This window comes from Papaver somniferum, chromosome 7 (assembly GCF_003573695.1).
Source record: "Papaver somniferum cultivar HN1 chromosome 7, ASM357369v1, whole genome shotgun sequence".
Lineage (NCBI taxonomy): Eukaryota > Viridiplantae > Streptophyta > Magnoliopsida > Ranunculales > Papaveraceae > Papaver > Papaver somniferum.
The window spans coordinates 5120785-5145439 of record NC_039364.1 but is presented as its reverse complement, the minus strand read 5'-3'; the positions used below and the strand labels follow the sequence as shown (position 1 = coordinate 5145439).

Below are 24655 nucleotides of genomic sequence, written 5' to 3'. Positions count from 1 at the left end.
CTGACCTTTCCGGTATCGAACACAGGGCGGTACTAAAAACAATTGTTTTAGACATGCGAATGTCAGTTACACCTTCAATAATCAAATATAAGGTGTCTTGAAGACGATCAATAGATTTTTCATTCAACCTGGATTTTCTCTCTCGTTCAACATGTCCTTTTGAATCACAAAAGAGGTATATTTTTTGATCAACGAGGTGATCAGGAGAAACAGTTTTACAACCATTGTTAGGAGACTTCTTTCTCCCATGTGGTGTAGATATTCCTTGTTTAGAGGAAGACACGATCACATCATTTCATACAGGAAGAGATTCCGATGTTATTTCTAGTTTAGGGACGTTTTCAGTCGTAGCAGAAGTACTTGGTATATTAGACTTCTTAGAGCATCCTTGAATAGAGAGTTTACTCAAGCGATGTTCAATTTCCAAGGCACACTTTTTTCAGGCTAGCCTCAAGAGTCATACATGAAGTATGATCTTCAGTATTTTCCTTGAATTTGCAGTCTCTTATTACACCAAAAAGAACATTGACATGGTGTTTCAACCGGTTAAATCTATCATCTTGGATTCTATCAAGATTTAGATTTAATTCACTCTCTTCAGCCGTTTCCCGTTCATTGATAGAGATGGTATCTTTTGAAGGGTAATCGGAATCACACATTTCAGTGTTTGTCTGTCTCGTCAGAACACAATGTTCGTCTATATTCGAGATTGACAAATCTTTCTCTTTAATAGAAATAGACGAGACAGAACTTTTATTTCTGGTGACGCGTTTATCGGAGATACTACTCTTTTCCATAGAGTCAGATCGCTACAAACACATACTTTTGAGGTCTTAAACGTGTTTGCATGCTCTGATACCAATTGAAAAAGCGGGGGTCTAACAACACCACCCAATATTTCGTTTAGCAATCTGTATGGACTAACTACAATATACTTTTCTAGAGAATCAACTAGACAGTCAGACTCAATCTAAATTAAAGTATATCGAGGAGTTAATATCTCTCTCTTGATTTGATTTTTACTCAAGCTGATAACAATCAGCGAGTATTTATCAAATACAAGGAATAACTTGGATGGTACCAAAGACCAATATCCAAGGATCAATCAATATAAATCAACAACCAAAGGTTGGATTTCCAATTGATTGAATCAAACGCACAACCTGTATTATTTCAATTATATAAACAAATATAATGCGAAAAGAGAAATAACACAGACACCAGAAATTTTGTTAACGATGAAACCGCAAATACAGAAAAACCTCGGGACCTAGTCCAGATTGAACACACACTGTATTAAGCCGCTACAGACACTAGCCTACTCCAAGCTAACTTCGGACTGGACTGTAGTTGAACCCCAATCAATCTCCCACTGATCCAAGGTACAGTTATGCTCCTACACCTCTGATCCCAGTAGGATACTGCGCACTTGATTCCCTTAGCTGATCTCACCCACAACTAAGAGTTGCTACGACCCAAAATCGTAGGCTTTGACAATAAACAAATCTGTCTCACACAAACAAGTCTATCAAAGGATCAATCTGTCTCCCACGGATAAACCCTAAAGATTTTGTTCTGTCTTTTGATAATAATCAAGGTAAACAAGAACCAATTGATAATCCGGTCTTATATTCCCGAATAACAGCCTAGATTAATCAATCACCTCACAACAATATTAATCGTATGGTAGCGAAACAAGATGTTGTGGAATCACAAACGATGAGAAAAAGACGTTTGTGATTACTTTTGATATCTTGGCTATCGGAGATATAATCTCAAGCCAATCAATCTGATTGTACTCGTACTATAGAAGATGCAAGATCAGATCACACAACTACGATAAAAGTAGTATCGGTCTGGCTTCACAATCCCAATGAAGTCTTTAAGTCGTTAACCTGGTTTGAGAAAAGAAAACCAGAGGTTAAAGGATAATCGACTCTAGTATGCAAACTAGTATCACACATAAGGTGTGAGAATTAGTTTTGCACAATACTAGATGTCTCCTTTATATAGTCTTTCAAATAAGGGTTTTTCCTTGGTCACAAAGAAAACAATATCCACCGTTAGTTGAAAACCTGATTTACATTAAAGCTAATATTTCTCAACCGTTATATCGAAAACTTAGCTTGTTACACACACTTGACAATGCACACTTCTAGGTTTGTTAACCGTACCCAAACGTATGCACTTGTTTGTTCAATAATAGTCAACCAAAAGGTTAGCCATATGAGCATTTCATATCAACCATGTTCTTCTTCACCATAACTAGTTCAAATGACTTCAAATGAACTAGTTAGAGAGTTTTTCAATTGCAAGGAAATCTCATGTAATGCACAAGACACAATTGAAGCAAAGATGATTTGATTCACTTGAATCGGTTCATGAACTATGATAGCCACGGTTTGCATACTGCATTCCTTAGTCTTTTTAAGTTTAAGTTCAGAAATCATCTTCAGATATATAATCTTTCTCAAGTTTGCATACTAGGTTCGCGGACTTAAGAAACCGGTAGAGTTTACAAAGTCTAGCAGAAAATCTCGGCAAAGACCTTCCGCCGGTTCGCGGACTGGGTTCGCGGACTAGTCTAGTTTGTCAACTCCAGCCGAATTTCTCGGGATGAGAAGCTCGGCAGTTCGCGGACTGAGTTGGCGGACTTGGCAAAGCCATTCTCCTGGTTTCTCTTGATCAATAAAGTTCGCAAACTTTGGTTCAAGGAATAGGACTTATACATAAATGTGTTTCCACAACAATGTTTATGTCCACCATTGGTTATGTAATCTAAACTCTCATTTCAATCATTGAAACATTCTTAGAGGACGTTATATAGTTGTTATTCACAAACCATTTCTCGTCAAAGAAATTTTCAAAGTGATTGAAACATATCATGACTTTCGTCACTAGGTAAAGATAAACTTGATCGAAGCGAAAAGCTTACCCACACATATTTCGAGATATAGATAGGCGAGGTATATTCGGCTTGAAATACCAAATGTGTATAATCCAAGTCTATATATATAGCATACGACTTCTTGTCTCAAAGAGTTGGAGATAGAGTGGATAGACTTTTGAGTGACAGATAAGTTCAAGTATTCACATACCTTTTTGTCGAGAAGTTCCACCGGTTCCTTCAGTAGTTCTTCTTCTTCTATGATGAATCGTCATGAAGTCCTTGAGTTCAACTACACTTTCTATCCTAGTCCGAGACTTAGCTATAATAGACTAGAAATCAAGACTTATAGTTTTGATCACTAACATTGACAAACATGCTTGAGATAGAAACGCATGCGAGGTTGACCGAGCAATGCTCTAACACCAATATAATTAACTAATGAAGGTACCGTTAGTATTTCCAGGGGTGTATAATTTAAATAACAATAAATAAACCCGGTGTAAGTATACAAAATAAATACTCAGCCTTACAAACCCACAACTCGACGATCCACAGGTCATATATAACTAATAATGGGGGACACTCGCCAGGTGTGTAACAACCACCCATCTAATATGCACCGCACGCTGCCCGTCATCATATGCTCTGAATTTGATTCAACACACACAAATGGCATTCTTCCGAGATAATGAAAAGGTGCGGTTACGCTCAACGACCAATGAGAGAGTTGATAAATTCCATGAATGCTACTTTTACTCCGGAAATAGCGATGTCATTGAGTATTTAGGTTGTTAATTATAAATTTTAATTTCCTAAACGACTTTAGATGAACAAAATGATGAAATTTGGACAAAACAATAGAAATGATCATTTCAAAAGAAAAAAAATGGAAAAACGATTTTGATTGCCATTTTAAGGAAAACAAAATTATAACAATATATATAAACTCAAATATTATTATGTTCCCGTAATAAAAATATAATCACGGTCTCATTATGCTAGGTACATATACCACCAGGTCCCCCATACGCCATGGTTATATCAAAACCTCCTAAAGGACTAGCCAACATAATATCGTAGCATTCGGGATTTCCGCTACGGTGGGTGTGCATTGAGCTTCGGTCTAGATTAACCGTATGTCCTGTCTCGTTTACATACTTCATTTTAGCCATGAAAGCTGTTTTTCTTGAGTCAGTAAGTTGAGGTAAAAATCCATTTCCCATCGGCGGAGTTGATGTTTTTGATCTTGCACTTGCAAATCCTCCATATCGTAAATTCGATGCACTATTGGCTAAATGTGTAAAGAGTTCCTTCGGCCAATATCCTATTGGTTCGCTTGTTTCAGCGCTCAATCCAATGCTTAGCCACCAGTCTTTACTTATCGGGGCCTGTCATATATATGTTTATGGAGAATTTCCTCAGATTTTTTAACAATATTAATTTTAGCTTAATTCTAAGTTGGCACTTACTATATACATATCCGACCGAATACATGGTATATGAAGAAAAATCATATGCTTACAAAGAAAAATATCAAAAGTACTTCTTACCCGGCGTACAATAAAAAAATATTCGTATGATATTTGCCCATATATTGATGATTGGAACTGTTGACCAAACGTTACAGCACGATTAATTTGAACGAAGCCGGGGCACATCATATTATAACAACCTGTTGTTTGATGTCCATCATCCTGTAATCAACATTAGTCATAAGAAATTTAATATTTTATTTTCATGACATAGCGAGCGATTTTTTGTTTGCCTCGCATACTTATAAAGTCAAAATAAACAAAAGTACATTTCAAAATATAGGTATATAATATCGAAAAATGTAACTTTATTCTTGGTGCTTTATTATAATAATAATTTATATGCTATGCTCTCGGAATTCATTCTCCGTGGAAATTTGTTTATATTATTATGGTAAATTCTTACATTGAATAAACATATAAAGAGAAAAATAACTAAAAATAGAACTTACAGTCCAAGAACTAAATAATCGAGCACGACTATCACCAAATAATAGAGGATCATGCTTCAAAAAACAAACAAAAAAAAACGTGAGAACACCTCTGAAAAATTTTCCGCATAAAATAATGTGAGAGTCTATTTTTGTTAGAAAATAAGATGTGAGTTAAATGATCAAATTTTAAAATTTAAAACAAAATACCTACCATTATTCCGAATTCAATGCTACTTATTTTTTCGGTAGGTCCATTGAGTAGCCAAATTTGTGAAGTACTGTACTCGTCACGAAATACCGAAAGGTCATGTAAAGACATATAAGCCATGCCTCCGAAATATTGTTTCCCTTCAATGATTTCTTCAATAAAGACAAACTACAACACAAAACATATACACTTATATCTCAAATGAAATGAGCTAATTACTAAAAAAATATAAATTGGTGCTCCAAAAAAATTATGTAAATAGAGTATATTACTTGCCTGGTTTGTCGTAGGTGCATTAGGATAAGTATTGTTTGCATTGATTGGTTTCTTTATAATTTTTTTAGCATTCACCAAGTCCTCTTTGGTTGTTCTGCGAATAGGCACTGTTCCTGAAGGACATCTTTCCATTTGAAGCCCACCAAATATAGAGGACGATGAAATGACTTTATTGGTCGTCTCTCTTGGAATTGAGTCAGGATTCATCTGTAAATATGTAAATATCAAATTTTGTAAAAAATATTTGAAACATATTTTAATTAGTATCATAACTAATATCATATAGATCACTGTGCAATGAAACATTATTGAATTATGGACCTATATTTCGTATTCGACTTTGTCGTCGAAAGTAAAAGTTTGGATGAGCAACAATATTAGTTGTCGAAGTTTGTGGATATCAAACTCAAGCCAAACCGAAAATAAGTAAGTATCGGTTTTTTCATTCTGTAACTATAAGCAAATAACCAATACATAATTTCACCTCACATGTTGTATTGTTTAAGTCTAATACCATGTTAAATCGGCGGCCACTTACAAATAATTCTAAAAATAAAGCTTATAATTAAAACATGACTATCACTATTCCCATGCCCCTCTTGTTTAGGTGTATGTAATCCTATAACACGTGGACCTTGGTTTGCAAGAAAGACTTCATGTATTTTACTAATCTAACTCTTATACCATGAAGATGCACATACATAACTAATCTTAAAAACATGCTTGCAACAATGAAATTGTGCAAGACTTATATATATGATGCAAAAACAAATGCAGGAGGTGTAAAAATTTTCTCACTTCTTAATGACATATTAACAAATTTGAATCAGTATTATCCTGTTCTTATTATCTTCAGAAGAAAAAAAAGTTCCTTCAGCTATCATTAGTAAATCTTGAATCCTGAATGATGAAGTCAAGAAAGGTCGTGAGTTTGATCTTCACTCGTTCATGGAAGAGACTTTAACAATTTAATAGATATAGGGCAATCTTTAAACTTTTAAAACATAAAATGGTAAAAAACATAAAGATGACCATACAAAAAATTAAACCTCCAACTCTAAATTGAGTATCCAAAAAATCCCGTATTTCTCTAAAGCGATATTAAAATCCCAAATATTTTAATAGACAAAAATTACCCTCATTTCATTTTTAGAAAAATACCAAACCTATTATCATTTTCTTCATCTTCTCCATATAAGACTTGATTTTCTTTCTATGTATCCGTCTCACTCTCGTGCAAAAGGTAGAAGAGATGCATAAATTTACATTGAACCCTTAAATATTCAAATCGAATTCGTGGAATCAAAATTTACGGACGAACGGTGATCAAAATTGATGTAAGAAATACGAATTAATGGTAATTGAAATACAAAATCTAAATCTAAAATTTCCTTAATCACCCACAATATATACTTGTAAATAAACCCATCAATTTCATTTAATGATAACGTCTCTCATATCATCTAATATAATAATATAAGGAAATTCATATATTATAGTACTTCAAGTAAACAACTAATATCAACATTGCAAGATAACCACACAAAAATGAAATACCTATTCGGTACTAAGAGGATGTGAATGTTCAACGGATTTTTAACTCCACACCCGCATTCAATCCATTAGTCTACGGATTCACCCATAAAAAAATGGATGAACCTGTTTAAACCACGAATCGATCCCAAGTGGCCACCCCAAGCTTCATGTAACAATTATTTTTCAACAATAAAGATGGTTTTTTTTTCGTTTTATCTTCCCTTGATGTAACTGGTTTAATTCTCATAAAGAAACGAATAAAAAAAATCATTTGTATATCTTACTTGGATTTTATGGTTTTTGAGCAGTGGATTATCAAACGCCGGTTGCTTATAAATGTCTATGCAATCTATTATGTCACCAATCTCAGTCTGAAATTGAAAATATAAAAAGAAAATTTCATTAGAGAACTTTTTTTTTTTGGATATGAACTAATTAAAATTAGATGTAGCATATTACTTACAGTAATGGTTTTGATTGGCTTTTTGTTCAAAACTCTAAGTTGCCTTTCAATTTCTGCATCATCTTCTTCTGTTTTTGATATGCTTCGTTTTCCATCCACATGATGGGTTGTTGAAATCAGAAGAAAAAAAACTAGCATAAAGTAAACAACAAAGCTAATCTTTAAGTTCTTCATTGTGTTAAGTCTAGTATACGAGTCAAATATTTCTATGGTTGATTTATATAGTTTTGTTAGAGGTATTTTAGTAATCTCTTGTAATATTCATTAATGGTGTAAAGATTTCAACAAATCTTAAATGATATCCTTCAATTTTTATAATTATAAGATTATTTTTAAATATGACCAATCAAAAATCTTAAATGATATCTTCATCAATAGGAAACAAATCTATTAAATCAATTCATAAATATTTTATTTTTATCTTCTATTTAAATTTATTAAATGATATCTTCCTCAATAGGAAACAAAATTATTAAATCAATCCATAAATATTTTTATTTTTCTCTACTATTTACACATTTCTATAAATAATAAAATTATCAATTATGTATTTTTCTTACATGCTGTATATACTCCTTTTAATTTCAGTAATAACATAACATTTAATAGGGATACTTTGGTACATTCTGGAGGGAGTAATTATTAGTGTCTTTTTTTTTTTTTTTTTTTTTTTTTTTGAAGCCTTATCAGTGTCTTATGGTCTTTTGATAAGTGAGAGTATATAGTCCGGGGAACATAAAAATTGGCACATGGTAGGTGGCTTTGGAACCACTATGTAAATCCACCAACGGTCCTTGCTATCACCTCCTTATGGCTTAATTACAACTTTTGATGGTAATATCTCTTAATCTAATGGTGTACAGATTGCTACATTCATTAATGTGCATTAAATGTGAATTAATACATTCTACTTTGGAATGATAACCTTTTTAATTTTATCTTCCCTTGATAAGAGAAATTTTATGTTAGGTGGCACCATTGGGTGTTAGGATTTGGATCCAACTTACTAACAGGTTTAGTAATCTTTTAATTTGATGATGTACAGATTGCTACATCTTTAATGTGCATTAAATGTAAATTAATACACTCTATTTAGGGATAATGGTCTTTATTAGGGCTGTTCATGGTCGGTTTTGGTTCGATTTCTAGCCAAACCAAAACCGAAACCAATACTATCAGTTTATTAAAATATGAACGAAACCAATTCATTAATCATTGGTTCGGTTTCTTAATGGTTCTAGGCGGTTTCGGTTTATTCCAGCGGATATCGGTTAACCGGCTGCTATGTCAGTTTCAGGAAACTGACAGTTCAAATCCAAGAAAAAAAAAACATAGTTCAAACCTACCTACAGGCTACAGACATTCACATTCCAATATTCCATACACAATCCAAATTCATAACATTCTTAAACACAATTCAAAAGATAAAGATTAGTAGATTACATCTTCTTTCAGTTTCACCAAAACACATATAAAAAAAATAAACTAAGCAAGTGCCACCTAACTACCTAAACATCCACAGTCTCCATAACATCTAAACAACATCGACACTTTCCAGCTATGCATCCACAAAATCAACTGATAGCTTCAGACTTTCCAGGGTTGCTGACTGCATGTATATGAAAATGGCAAGCAACTGGTAGTTAGAATCTAATTCACGTATATTTCCACTAATCATGATGGCAAGCAATACATGAAAATGCTAACAGTGAAAAGACGTGACATGTAAACACACCATCAGGAGGACAATGTATCCACTAAATTAAACCTTCTGGGATTATATTTGATTTTGGTTTCAAACTTCGGAATCTATCTTTCTTTGCTAACTGAACATGATTAATCCAACTATCAGGAGGACAATCTATCCTTCTGATTTCCTGAAACTAGATGGCTAACACGTACATTAAGCATCTTAAAGTAAATTTTGGTTAATCGGGATCTGTATTTTTTCGTGCTTGTGTTTTAACATTCACTTTTGGTCCTGGCATCTTAAAGTAATGTTGATACGAAACGGCACAACAGCAGATAAATTAAACCTGATTGGCCAGATTTGAAAAGGTAGCCACTAATATAATAACTGAACCAGTCATTCTAAACATGTTTCCAAAAATATTTACCAACTTAAACTAATCCAATTGGTGAGAGATGAATTACCTTGGTACTCCTTAGTCCCCAACATCATCATCTGTTATGTTTACGAACATGGATTTAGAGAGAGAGTCCAAAAATTCTGCAATGAACAAATGCACGATCAGTAGTATACAGTGAGTGTCCAAAAATTCTACAAACAAATTAACAAATGAAATAATACCTGAACTAACTTCCTCTTCTGGTCCCAAGGAAGAAATATCAAGATCAATCGGCGTCTTCAACCAATTTTGAGCACAAATCAATGCCTCAACTGTTGTGGGAAGTAAAGAACTTCGATATGGATCGAGAATACGCCTCCCAGTGCTAAAGGCAGATTCGGATGCCACTGAAGAGATGGGTATAGCCAATATATCTCTTGCGATTAGTGCCAAAGTAGGATACCTAGTCGAGTTCGTCTTCCACCAACCTAAGATATCAAAAGAAACTTTCTCTTTCCGCGGTTCTCGTTTCTCTCTCAAATAAGTCTCCATCTCATTTTTCCTTCATCATCAAAACTTTCCTCTTCTTCTCTTGCTCTCTCTGCCATAAGGGCGGCTGCAGCACAATCTCCTTCATCATCTGGTTCAGCGCCAACAGTATTACCACCACTACTATATGTTACAACTGTTGAGTTTCCAGCACTCATTTGGACATCTCAGTATTCTTCAAAAAGTGCCTTAAAGTCCCTCATTACAAGATCCATTAGTTCTGTTCTCAAATAACCACCACCAATTCCTAACTGGCCAAGAAGAAACTTCAATCCTAATTCTTTATCTTGTGGATTCAATAATACAACAATAAAAATAAGATTGTTCATCTTTTCATAACGTCCCCAATACTCGTTATATTTACTTTGCATTTTAAGACCCATGCTAGAAAGAAATGTATCTTTGTGATTTGCCCATGTTTTAAAGTTCGATGAATAACACTCATATGAAACAAGAATTCGTGTGCAGTAACATGAGTAGAAGCGGAGAACTTGACAGTAAAATCAAAAATACCTTCAAAAACTTCGTGAAGGCTCTAGCATACGACCAATCTGTTGGGTATGGCGCGTGCAAAGGAGGTGCTGATGGGGCCTTATCAGAACTTGTTCTCTTGCGTTTCTTTCCTCTCTTTGCAGTAGCAATAACTTCTTCATCAGAACTTAAGTCTGCATCTTGGTTTTCATCCACATCCCAGTCAGGTTGGTTATCAACGGTGGAAGTACTAGAAGTAGAAGAAAATAAAGGAATTTTACTTTCAACAAAACAGAACTTCTTCTTGAATGCCTTGTCCTCATACTCTAACCTCTCAAAAGATGGCTGATACTTCTCAGCTGAGTCTAACATAATAAATGTCGAATTCCAACGGGTGTCTACATCTAGGACCAAACCCTTCTTGCATTCAATATTCTCGTAAGTGACACAGTCCATAAATTTTTTCAATCTTGCAGGAGAACTCATACAATACTTCACTACTGCCCTTATTCTCTTAATTGAGATGTCATACTCCTTCATTCCATGCTTTACAACAAGGGCAAGGACGTGAGCAGCGCATCTCACTTGTAAGAAACCCTTCACTAAATCTGAATTCTTTCTGAGCACTTGGTTTTGCAGATATGTTATAGCTACATCGTTGGAAAAAACGTTATCTAAAGTTATAGTATGCACATTTTCGATCTCCCAATCTAACAAGCATGTTCCTATCATCCTACCAATAGTCTCACCGCTATGACCTACAATTTGGATGAAACTAATGATCTTCTTGTGCAACTTCCATTTAGCATCTATCCAATGTGCTGTAATAACCATATATCCCAACTTCTGAAGTGAGCTCCATGTGTCAGTGGTGAGGCAAACTCTGACTTTATTAACCTTGAAATAATTCTTCAATCTCACTTTCTCGTACTCAAACAGTTCCATAACATCTCTCCGTACAGTGATACGAGATGGTATCTTGAATCTACTCTCAAGTACCCTGCAAAAATTCTCGGAAACCTTCCCCCTCAACTATTCTAAAAGGTTGCTCATCCACTATGATGAATATAATCAATGCTTTTCTACACGAATCCTGACAAAAAGTTACAGCAACTAACTTTTCATCTTCTCCCATCCTAGCAGGTTCAAAAGAAAGAGTCGACTGACCAGAATCCTTAGGAATAAGATTCAGACACTTTCTTAAATGGTTATTCAAGGAGCCGGTCCCATGTGTAGAAGAGTCACCTTTCATTCTCTGTTTACATTTCTTGCAAGAGGAGGAGGGTCCATATCAACGTGATCCCATACCCATGAAGTTTTCTTCCGCTTCTTAGAAGCTGGTGCAGTGACAGTGATGGTACCAGCATCGGAAACATTGGCAGCTGGTGCAGATGGAGCTTCACCAGTAGTTGGTACTTTTACAACTGAGCTAACTTCTGTAGAGGCGTTAGAATATCTTGGATGAGGATGTAGTGGTGGCAACAATGCATTTGAGTTAACGGAAGCCTGAATATAAACAAGGCAGAAATTCAAATCAGATAACATGTAAAAAAAGCATATCAAAGTGCATTCAAATACTACTTATTAAAAAGATAAGTAAAGTGCATTCAAATACTACTTTGCTTTTTAAAAAGATAAGTAAAGTATTTCTATACAATATCTCTAGTCCCTTCAAGTCATAGATTGGTGGATAATATACATATACTAATTATTTTCGAGTTGGATGGATGATAGATGATACACTTTATATGCACAAAGAAGTATTCTGTAATTAAGGAGTAGATAAATTTACTGGATGTCCTCTCAGCTAGAGCTAATCCCATGAGACCCACTGTCTACACGTAGATATACAAAGGTTGGAGTTTTATTGGAACATATCTGTCATTGTTTGACACTCACAACTATGAACAAGCCTATGTAAATCAGGTCATAATACTTAATAGATCAATATATTTAACTAAATATTGTGAATATCAGTTCACTGCTAAATCAACATCATCATTATCAAGTGTTATAATATTGAAGTGGGGTGCGCAAAAAAGAGCTGGATTTTAGTAAAAAATTGGTAAAAGAACGAATTGACACACTGGTACCAATCACTTGAACGAATTAGTAAATGAAGACTGCAAATTTTAGAATCCTATTTTTCTAATTCTTGAGAAAAAATATCTTACTGGTGTTGATCCGGATTCCTCCATAGTAGAATCAAAGAAATCAACTTAATCCTGAAAAAAAACAAAACAAGCAAAATCAAATCATTTTAGTAAACCCTAGATTAAATATAAATCATGTAAATCAAGTAACCCAAGTTACATAAATATGATACCTCTTAAAAGAAATTAGATGTTCACTTTTTTATTTCGTCTGAAGAATGAAGATGATACCTTCTACTAGTAAACCCTAGCTAACACTGACAGGTTACAAACTCATATGAACATATTTCGCCTGAAAAGAAGGAGGAGGAGAAGAAGAAGAATGAGGGGATGATTAGATTCTACTAGAGTTTAGAGATCACGATTCACAATTCATGATTTGATTTTTGATTTCTCCTAACTTTAGTTTTTGTTCTATGAACTGAAGAAGGAGGCGAAGAGATGTGAAGTGAAAATTAGGTCGACGAAATCAATGTATACTTGGGTTATAACTTAAGAAATATGAAGGGTGTGGATTGAATCTATCTGATATTAATCAACGGTCTATATTTATCGGTTTTCCAATGGTTTTTGGTTCGGTTTTCAGGTCAAACCAAAACCAAACCAGTAATGTCGGTTTTTCAACTATTTTTACCAAACCAAATCCAAATCTAAATGGTCTGGTTCGGTTTCTTGCTTATTGGTCTGGTTTGGTCAGTTTCCAACGATTAACCGACACCATGTTCAGCCCTAGTCTTTATTAATTGTCAGTCTCATATTGTATTTTTTTTAATGAAAATATGATCTTTTGATATGTGAGATTGGATAGGACATGGATTGGACGTTAAGCTTTGAATACGCGCCCCCTATTATTGCCTCTTCCAAGATTACTTACAAGTTTAAAGTTGATAGTAAGCAAATATATGGGGTCGTATAACCATGTCCTTCGCAGCAGTTCTTATGGAATGAAACAACTCCAAGTTTGTTCATTTTGTTTTCACTCAGCACGTGTCTGAGGTAAGGTCGATCGAGCTTCCCACAAATACTGGCGTGTGTAACAAAAACGCCAACCCTTGTACTACCAACATGTGGTTTTATCTCAATCGCCAGCGTGCATCTTAGAAACGCCAGCATATGACCCAAAGGCGCCAACGACTCAATCTGAACGACTGAAAAATCTTGTGATCCAACCCCTATAATTATTGAATTCTATAAATCCTCCTCATTTAAACTCTAAATTCACACATTCTATACATTCTTCACTCTCAAATCATCTCAAAAAATGACTCCCAGAGTTCGTGGTGTTAGGTTCACTCAACAAGAGGATTTAGCTATTTGTAAAGCCTTTGTTAGGTACACACAAAATGCAGCCGAACCGACGTTGACTTTCTGGGAGAAAGTTTTCAGAATGTTTACCGCTGAAAGAGGGAACATTTATGGGCGTAATTCTCACGTATTGTCGCATCTTTTTAGTACAATTAATATCAATATATTGGAGTTCATGGATTTACTAATGGAGAATCACAAAAATAAGCTCAACGGTGAAGCCGAACACGAACTGGAACCCATAATTCTAGCGATGTGGCCAGCAACTCACGACGGTTGTCCTTTCGACTTCCATGCTTGTTCCAACATTCTTAAGGTGCTAAACAGATACAATCCTCTACTATAGGAATTCCACCACCCGCAGAGAATTGACGCCTATCTAGTAGTAGTTTTTTCTAATGTATTTCTTTTATTATCATGAATGATGTGATTGTTCAATGCAATATGTTTTTATTTATGATATTAATATTGATGATGCAATGTTTAATCCAGGAAAAATTTAAATCACTGATGTGCAAATGTAAAGATAATCGTAATAACATAATACCATAGTGAATCTATTTGTCCTATAAATTTTATCAGCACGCTCCACCAAAAAACACCTGGGACATTCCCAAAAATGCCTTCCATATGTGTCTTCTTCAGAAGAAGTTCGCAAATGCATAAAAGTCTTGCAACCGGGCTTTGAGCATCCACTGATTCTCTGTGGACAATGTTTGTATTCATGATCTCCATATCCACAATGCTTGCAGTGTAATAACTCCTTCTTCAATTTGGCTTTAAGTTTAAAGTTTTTGCAGAATGTTGCAGTCTTTTCTTCTTCTTCTTCTTTTTTTTTTTTTTTTGATCTTCATAGAATCATCTAGCATATGTGGTTCCTCTGGACATTCTGATGCGTGAAAAACCTTTCCGCTGACATTTTGAATACATCCAAGGACATTTCATAAGACTGTGGTTATCCATGAAACATAATGGACAAACCTCTTTTGCTTCGACACATAATATTTGCTTCACTTTTCCTTTCGAAAACATGATGGATGTTGAGAAATAAATCGGTTGGTTTGGTTTAGAATAAAACCTAGTGATGTATTTATAATAGAAAATAGGCGTTGGTAATTCAAACGGGCGGTTTTAGTAAAGTCACGCGGTTTTACTACAAATGCCAACTTCTATGTATTCAAATAGGCGCTTACAAGAAAGCCGCCAACGGTTTTACTTCACACGTCAACGAAAATATTTCCAATGGCTCAATTTCCTTTCTCGACCTATAAGTTTCATTCCTCCCATCTCCACTATCACATCTCTTTTTCTTATTTTTTGCTAAATAACTCCCCCTTTGGAGAAATGTCTGTTAGAAATCGTGGTCCCAAGTTTACTCAAAAAGAGGATATAACTCTATGCAAAGCATATTTTTTTCATAGGGTAATCACTGGTGTCCTTTATCAAGACGTTCTTTTTTGGGAGAACGTTTTTTCAATATTCGTCTCACTGACGGGAAATCCAGGAAAACCGAGATGCTCGTTGATTGCGTGCTCGTTTTCAATCTATTAGGCTTGCATTCCAGCAATTTCGTTCTATGGTAATGGAAATTGATCGAGAAAAGTTCGTCGGTGTAACTGAAGATAAAGTGATCCAAACAACTCTTGATAATTGGGAGAAAGCTCACGGTAAACCTTTTCGTTACGAAGCGTGTTTCAGAATTCTAAAAGATGGTCCATCTCAAGCACATCCTTATTGTACTCGAATGCCGCTCCTGGTCTTTACAATAGAAGAAGATGTTTCTCTTGTTCGATGTTGGTTACATCGTATGATGAAACCAATGAACAATGACAATTTCTGGGAAAGAGTATTGGGACATTTTACAGCATCGCGGAACAAAACCATAAGAAACAGTAAAGGCCTAGAACTAAGAATTGCATTCATCACTAAGGAAGTCAAACACTATACGGAAATATTATGGATGGTTCATAGAAATTATGAATTATCCAACGAAGAACTGGTGAGTATCTTACCTTTGTCCTCATGGACTGAACTGCATCATAAAAGTATCTGAACTTGTTGTTTATCTATTTTACAAAAAACCATTGCTCAGACCAAGTTTACTAAAGAAAGCGGAAGAGAGTTTAGGCATTTTGAATGCTATGAACTCTACAGAGAGCATTTCGCTGGATTTGATGTAGTTTGATGTTTTTGTTGTGGTTTATTAAAATGTAGTTTGATGTTATTTGCAAGTTTAAATTATAATAAATTTCACTTAATCTGAAGTGGAAATCTATTTAAAATATCAACATTTTCATTCATTGATATTACTGCCAATTCTTTTACAAGATATAAACTTAGAAAATAATAAAAAGTACTAATAAAAACATCAATGAAAATCAAGTACAACTTTGGCCTCCTGTTTATCTGCATTTGACGTATTTTCCATCCAACGCACTCTTTGACAATTTCACCTTTGTTTTTGAATTTTTTGTTGTTAACTTTCAAAACTGAAGCTCTTCTTTGCCTTTTAGCGGAACATTTTCTTGGAGCAACTTATAAAACTTGTGCTTCCATTCTACAATTTTCAATCTTTTTAAAACTCCCACATATCTTAGAAACAACAACTTCAAGTTTTGCATCGCAAAAAAGTGTGATCGCCTTTTCAGCCATTTTAGAAGAAAAATTCAAGGGATTTTTGGCTTGAGTGAATTGTTTGAAGATGGTGGTAACTTATAAAGGTAAAAAGTGAATTTCGAATTTTTAAAAACTACCGGTTGGCGTTTATAGCAAAACCGCTAGCGTGTTATCTTCACACGCCGCGTTGGTCCTTCCCTCGCCAGCGTTTGTCCTACCAACGCCAGCGTTGGTTTTTCCAATGCCAGTGTTTCTAGCTTGACCGTGCGGAATTCCATTGTTTTTAGCTTGACAGCGCGCCTAATGATCTAACGCCCTATACTTTACCATAGTGGAAAACCTGTTTTTGCCATCCACGTGGCCCAACAAAAGAATTGGTTTGTTCATTCCCATAGGAATTTACCTTATTCACTTTAAGGTGGCATGGCGTGGTGTTTCTTTCTCAAGGAGTTTTCTATAAAACGTATCACCTTTTGTTGGATATTCTATACAATCTTGATTAATTTGTTTACTGTACCATGTAAAACAAAACACTAAACAGTAACAAAGGTTCATCTTGGCACAAGCACAAATAGTTTGTAAGCAGATCAAGTATAATATCTAGTTAGTGACCCAAAGTATCAATGATCTTTCCTAAAGTTTTGATACAGATTCAAGACAAAGTACTAGGTCGCAATCATAATGATACAAACACAGACAATCAAACTGTCTCCAAAACCAGTTCTACACACTTTGTCAAAGAGAACTTTATCAAACAAAAAAAAACAAGTAGAGATAAAAAGTGTGCACCTTGATAATGGAAACCTAATGATAAAATGGATCTATAAATACCTAAGTTTTCATTTCGAACAAACTAATCCTAAGAGACAGTAAAACTACCTTGTTGTGTTGTTACTGGTGGAGCCGTCTATCCGGAGAGGAAAGTACCCTAATTAGGAGAAATCTCTTTCGACCGCTCGTTTAAAGACTTCTGTGGGATCAAGAAGCTCTACGAGTACCATTGGTGAGAAACTATATGTTAGAGCATTGCTCGATCAAACTCGCATGCGTTTCTATCTCAAGCATGTTTGTCAATCTTAGTGATCAAAACTATAAGTCTTTATTTCTAGTCTACTATAGCTAAGTCTCAGACTAGGATAGAAAGTGTAGTTGAGTTCAAAAACTCCATGGAGGATCATCATACAAGACGAAGAACTACACAAGGAACTGGTGGAACTTCATCGACAAAAAGGTATGTGGAGACTTGAACTTATCTATCACTCAAAAGTCTATCTACTATATCTCCTATTCCTGAGACAAAAGTTGTTTTACTATATAGACTTTGATTATACACATTTGTTATTTCGAGCCGAGTTTAACACGCCTGTCTATTTCTCGAAATATGTGTTGGTAAGCTTTCGCTTTAGCCAAGTTCATCTTTACCTGGTGACGAAAGTGATGTTATGTTTCAATCACTTTGAAAATGGCTTTGATGAAAAATGTTTTGTGAATAACAACTATATAACGTCCTCTAAGAATGTTTCAATGATTGAAATAAGAGTTTAGATTATATAACCAATGATGGATATAAGCATTGTTGTGGAAACCCATATATGTATAAGTCCTTATTTATTGAACCGAAGTTTGCGAACTTTGTTGATCAAGAGAACCGGAACAAGAGCCGTGAACTAAGTCCCCGAACTAGCGGAAGTTCTCGACTCGAGAAAATCTGCTGGAGTTTGATAACTCCTTCCAGGAACTTAAGTCAGCGAACTTGAGTTAGGTTATATCTAAAGACGATTGTTTGTGAACTCATGTTTATATAAACTAAGGAATGCTAATTGCAAACCGTGGCTATAAAGTTCAAAAACCGATTCGAGTGAATCAAATCGTTTTTGCTTCGATTGTGTCTTGTGTAGTTACATAAGATTTTCTTGCAACTGAACAACTCTCTAAATAGTTCATTTGAGTCACTTGAACTAGTTATGGTGAAGAAGAATATGGTTGATATGAAAGTGCTCACATGGCTAACCATTTGGTTAAGTATTCTTGAACCAACGAATGTACATGTTTGGGTACGGTTACACAAACCTAGAAACGTGCATTTCATTTGTATGTAACAAGCTAGGTTTTCGATCTAATATAATAGCTTGAATCTAATCAGGTTTTCATCTAACGGTGAATATTGAATGCTTTGTTACCAAGCAACATTGATTGTAAACCATGATTTGAAAGACTATATAAAGAAGAACTCTAGCAACTGGGAAACCTAATCCCCACACCTTGCGTGTGATACTAGTTGTGTAAGCTAGAGTCGATTCTCCTTTAACCTTTGGTTTCTTCTCTAAAACAAGGTTAACGAATTAAAGACTTCATTGGGATTGTGAAGCCAGACCGTAACTACTTTCTCGTAGTTGTGTGATCTCATCTTGGTGTTTATATCATACCAGTACAATCGCAAAGATTGGATTGAGATTGATATCTCCGATAGTCAAGATATAATAGTAGTCACAAACATCTTCGTCTCATCGTTTGTGATTCCACAATATCTTCTTTCCCTGCGTCGATTAAGATTATTGTGAGGTGATTGATAATACTAGGTTGTTCTTCGGGAATATAAGTACGGGTTATCAATTGGTTCCTGTTCACCTTGATTTATCAAAAGACGGAACAAAACTCGTAGGTATTTTTGTGGGAGACAGATTTATCTATTACTGTAAACTTTTCTATGTGATACATATTTGTTTATTAAAGTCTTTGACTTTGGGTCGTAGCAACTCTTACTTGTAAGTGAGATCAACTAAGGGATCCAAGTGCGTAGCATCCTGCTAGGATCAGAGACGTAAGGAGCGCAACTGTACCTTGGATCAGTGTGAGATTGATTGGGGTTCAACTACAGTCCAGACCGAAGTTAGTTTGTATTAGGCTAGTGTCTGTAGCATCTTAATACAGTGTGTGTTCAATCTGGACTAGGTCCCGGAGTTTTTTTGCATTTGCGGTTTCCTCGTTAACAAAATTCTGGTGTCTGTGTTATTTATTTTCCGCACTATATTTTATTATATAATTGAAGTATCACTGGTTGTGCGTTAGTTCAATAAATTATAATATCCGACCTCTGGTTGTTAATTTACATTGATTGACACTTGGATATTGGTCTTTGGTACCATCCAAGTTATCTCTCTAGTATTTAATTAGACTCTCAAATTTTTATTTGCTTGAGTAAGGATTAAATCGAGAGATCGAGATATTACAACTCTTTGATATACTTTATTAAGATTAAGTCTAGTTGATTCTCTTGAAAGTATATTGGAGTTAGTCCATACAGATTGTTAAGTAAAATATTGGATGTGGTTGTTGTACCCCCGCTTTTTCAATTGGTATCAGAGCAGGAAAACACATTAAAGACCCTACAAGTCTGTGTCTGTAGCGATATGATATGGACATAAGTGCTATCTCAATAAATGCACCACCAGATCCAGGGATTCCAGAAGTTGCTTCCATGTCTGATTTAATTAAATCCATAGAAGAAATTTTGTCCAAACCTCCACCAGGTCTAAAATCCCTTGAAGTTTTTTCAGGAATTGAAAAAAAACTTAAAAGCTTATCTTCTGATATTGAGTCATATCTCCAGAAAGAACAAGAATCTCTTGACAATCTAAATCAAGTTATGGGGAATAATATTCATGTTGAAGTCGACATTGATTTACTAATCAGTGAGAGCAATACTCCTCCTCTGCGTGATTCATTTAAATGTGACAAACTAAATGAATTACAAGAGGAGTTTAAATCAGTCATCTGAGTATATCACTTCAAAGCATGAATCGATTCATTGCTCAATTCCTGATACTTCCTATCAAGATAGTAATATTATCTTCTTTTATGAAGAAGCTAGGACGTCTCTTTTATCAAAAGAGTTTCCCTTCGCAGTACTAAAAACTATCTGCAGAAACTGTTTTTCATAAGTTGGAAAAACAAGAAATCAGAAACACAAATATTTTTGGGTTCTCTTGAAGTTCTTTGATAGACTTTTAAAAACAGTTCCTTGGTGCCATGGTGAGAAAGACATTGTTCACCTCAACACAGCTTGATTGTGTTGAAAGGTTCATCCTCACCCAGAAATGCCCTGTTATGTAAACGGTGAGGGAAGCACAGGAACTGTGGCACACATATTAAGTTGGGTATGATTTTGAATGCTTGGTAACGCTGTAGAATTCAATCGGGTTCTTCTAAAATGGTATGTCTCTAAACTTGAGCAAGTTTTATAATGATCTATGTACCTTGCTTATTGTTCATTTCTACCTAACTTGATATGTGTTTAAGGTTCTTAAACGTTTAGGTTTGAAAATAATAGTTCGGGATGTTTGGACTTCATGGTACACCTACCACGTATACATAACATCATTTAAAATCAAAATCCAGGGTTTAAGTACGCATACCCGTTTGCATACTGCTCCAGGTCATGAAAATTCGTTTGCAAACCCGTATGCATACTTGCTTGTAGACGTCGATATTCGGTAAACTTGTTTTGGCCATATCTTCTTCGTCCGAAGTCGGATTGACCTCATTCTTTTTGCATTTTCTTTCTCTTTGAATTCTATTCAAAATGGAGATGAGAAACCTTGAATTTGGATGAGTTAAGTTGGTATTTATCTTGCCTCTTTGTTTTGAGTGTTTTGTTCCGTCTCGTCGCATTGTTCCACTTCTTTTGGACTTGGGCACTTGGATTCTTGGAGTATTACTCTTCTAAGCTCATTTGGCTTTTACAAGAACGTTTTTGGTGAATCACAAAGAAGAAAGTTCAAGAATGGGCAGCAACATGCATTATTATGGGATTCTTGAATGTTCACAATCATTTTATGTGAACTATGGTGCATGGTCGTTAATGACTTTGTATGATCTTCTTTGTTAAGAAAATATTTTTATACGCCTTTGGTAGATATTCTTGGTGTAAATCCGGGCGAAAACTATTGATTCTACCCTCTAAAGACAAATCATCTTATATGTGCATTACGAGTTTGTCTTGGTGCCTAGGAAACTTCTTATGAGAATTTATTCTTGTTTTTGAGAAGGATTACTAGAGTTTGGAATAGCTATTATTGTGAGTACACAACGCTATGTCCAACGATTTTCATCTTCAATGTTTTTAGATTTATTTACTTAAATTCTAAGTGTTTGGAAGATGATTTTTGCAGTATTAATCTTTATGGTTTTATATATTGTAATGTGTTATGGGATATATGTGTTTGCGTCCGTGAACTATGATTTCCCATACTTTGTCAAAAGTTAAGTCTTTCGTATGTCGATATGCATGTATTGATAAAACAATGAATAAGCTTTTGACATTACAAAAGTATTAAGCATATTATGTCATTATGCAAATATTGATGGAAGATAGGATGAACTTTTGTTTACATGGATTATGTCTGTTGTATGTCATTGTGCAAATAGTGATGGAAAATAGAATGAATCCTTGTGTATTCCGCAGTATTGATCTTCCCTGATCCATATTTTATGTATTACTATGAGGCTCCGTAACTCATCTTATGTTGAGCACTATTGACTGAGTTGATTATTTTATGATTAACTTAGTTATTGCTCCATAGATTCTCTTATGTCGAGCATGACCAATTAAATTGATTAATTTTTGTGGTTAGTTTGGTCGTGTATACCGATTAGATTAATTATGGGTTCTCTTGTGATTAATCTAATTGAGTATTTTTGAGTCTCCATAAGTTCACTTATGGTGAGCACTTCCGATTAAATTAATCATAGGTTCTCTTTTGGTTAATTTAATTGAGTATTTTTAGATTCAAATTCATATTCGTATGTGATTTGTTATGTCCAAAGAAATCCTTCTTTTCTTTTGAAATTAAGGTCTCTCTTGTTGTTCTTTCGGGAATGACATTTTATGGGGGAGAGTTCTTAATTGAACTTTTGCTTAATTGCCAAATCTTTGTGGGGAGTGTGTCTGTGGAATATTATAGGGGTTAACTTGTATCTTTAAACTCCTTGATGAATGCATTTAGCTTCGGCTTTATGATTGCATCTAAACAAAATGATATATGCTTTCTTTTTGTCATGAAATATCTCTTTTGGAAATTTCATTAGGATCCTGTTCTTGTACCTTTGCCAATTTCATTGACAAAAAAGGGGAGAATTAATATGTAGTTCACACTACAAATACATATGGTTTTCGGATCATTATATAAGGGGGAGTGGTTTCCATGTGATATGGAGTATTGACTAAGAGGGAGTGACACATATTACCATAGTATTGTTTTCAAAGTTGTGATACAATTGAACTTTGATGTTGTGTAATGATACTATGACATTGTATAACAATGACCGAGAATTATGTTTTCTCATTGTTATAGCTATGGATTTTCAACAACGATGATGCTGGACTTACAACCTTTGGGATCATTGGAGTACTTGTAAGTGACGAAGATTTCGAGTAATATTGAAGATTAGACATGTGGAATAGGAGTTACATAAGTTTCTTTATCTTTTTTGTGTTCCATATGTATTGATAGTTTTGTCACTAAAATTGACAAAGGGGGAGATTGTTAGAGCATTGCTCGGTCGAAATCGCATGCGTTTCTATCTCAAGCATGTTTGTTAATGTTAGTGATCAAAACTATAAGTCTTGATTTCTAGTCTACTATAGCTAAGTCTCGGACTAGGATAGAAAGTGTAGTTGAGCTCAACAACTCCATGGAGGATCATCATACAAGACGAAGAACTATTCAAGGAACTGGTGGAACTTCATCGACAAAAAGGTATGTGGAGACAAAAAAGTAATATTAGACTTGAACTTATCTATCACTCAAAAGTCTATCTAATCTATCTCCTATCCTGAGATAAAAGTCGTTTTACTATATAGACTTTGATTATACACATTTGCTATTTCGAGCCGAGTTTAACTCGCCTATCTATTTCTCGAAATATGTGTTGGTAATCTTTTACTTTGGCCAAGTTCATCTTTACCTAGTGACGAAAGTCATGTTATGTTTCAATCACTTTGAAAATTGCTTTGACGAAAAATGTTTGTGAATAGCAACTATATAACGTCCTCTAAGAATGTTTCAATGATTGAAATGAGATTTTAGATTATATAACCAATGATGTATATAAGCATTGTTGTGGAAACACATATATGTATAAGTCCTTATTCCTTGAACTGAAGTTTGCAAACTTTGTTGATCAAAAGAACCGGAACAAGATCCGTGAACTAAGTCCGTGAACCCAGTCCGCGAACTGGCGGAAGTTCTCGACCCGAAAAAATCTGCTGGAGTTTGAGAACTCCTTCCGGGAAATTAAGTCCGCGAACTTGAGTTAGGTTATATCTAAAGACGATTGTTTGTGAACTCATGTTTATATAAACTAAGGAATGCTAATTGCAAACCGTGGCTATAAAGTTCATAAACCGATTTGAGTGAATCAAATCGTTTTTGCTTCGATTGTGTCTTGTGTAGTTACATAAAATTTCCTTGCAATTGAACAACTCTCTAAGTAGTTCATTTGAGTCACTTGAACTAGTTATGGTGAAGAAGAATATGGTTGATATGAAAGTGCTCACATGGCTAACCATTTGGTTAAGTATTCTTGAACCAACGAATGTACATGTTTGGGTACGGTTACACAAACCTAGAAACGTGCATTTCATTTGTGTGTAACAAGCTAGGTTTTCGATCAAACGGTTGAAAGATATTAGCTTGAATCTAATCATATTTTCATGTAACGGTGAATATTAAATGCTTTGTTACCAATCTAACATTGATTGCAAACCCTGATTTGAGAGACTATATAAAGGAGAACTCTAGCAACTGGGAAACCTAATCCCCACACCTTGCATGTGATACTATTTGTGTAAGCTATAATCGATTCTCCTTTAACCTTTGGTTTCTTCTCTAAAACCAGGTTAACAACTTAAAAACTTCATTGGGATTGTGAAGCCAGTCTGATACTAATTTCTCGTAGTTGTGTGATTTGATCTTGATGTTTCTATCGTACGAGTAAAATCGCAAAGATTGGCTTGATATTGATATCTCCGATAGGCAAGATATAAAAGTATTCACAAACATCTTCGTCTCATTGTTTGTGATTCCATAATATCTTCTTTCGTCGCGTCGATTAAGATTATTATGATGTGATTGATAATACTAGGTTGTTCT

At 34.8% G+C, this 24655-nt stretch overlaps 1 protein-coding gene and 1 long non-coding RNA gene across 2 annotated transcripts; both read right to left on the bottom strand.

Annotated features, from left to right (window-relative positions):
• Window positions 1-3802: 3802 nt before the first annotated feature.
• Window positions 3803-7507, bottom strand: LOC113292795. The gene is made up of 7 exons (XM_026541647.1): window positions 7340-7507; window positions 7161-7247; window positions 5341-5547; window positions 5068-5232; window positions 4875-4928; window positions 4441-4584; window positions 3803-4278 (listed from the first exon to the last, which is right to left on the bottom strand). Exons 1-7 carry the CDS (start codon window positions 7475-7477, stop codon window positions 3889-3891), a joined length of 1185 nt encoding a protein of 394 aa, XP_026397432.1. The 5' UTR covers window positions 7478-7507; the 3' UTR covers window positions 3803-3888.
• A 1164-nt stretch (window positions 7508-8671) lies between these two features.
• Window positions 8672-9932, bottom strand: LOC113293776. Its single transcript, XR_003332553.1, has 3 exons — window positions 9651-9932; window positions 9494-9569; window positions 8672-8948 (listed from the first exon to the last, which is right to left on the bottom strand). It is a non-coding gene; the product is annotated as an uncharacterized LOC113293776 (long non-coding RNA).
• Between the last annotated feature and the right edge of the window lie 14723 nt (window positions 9933-24655).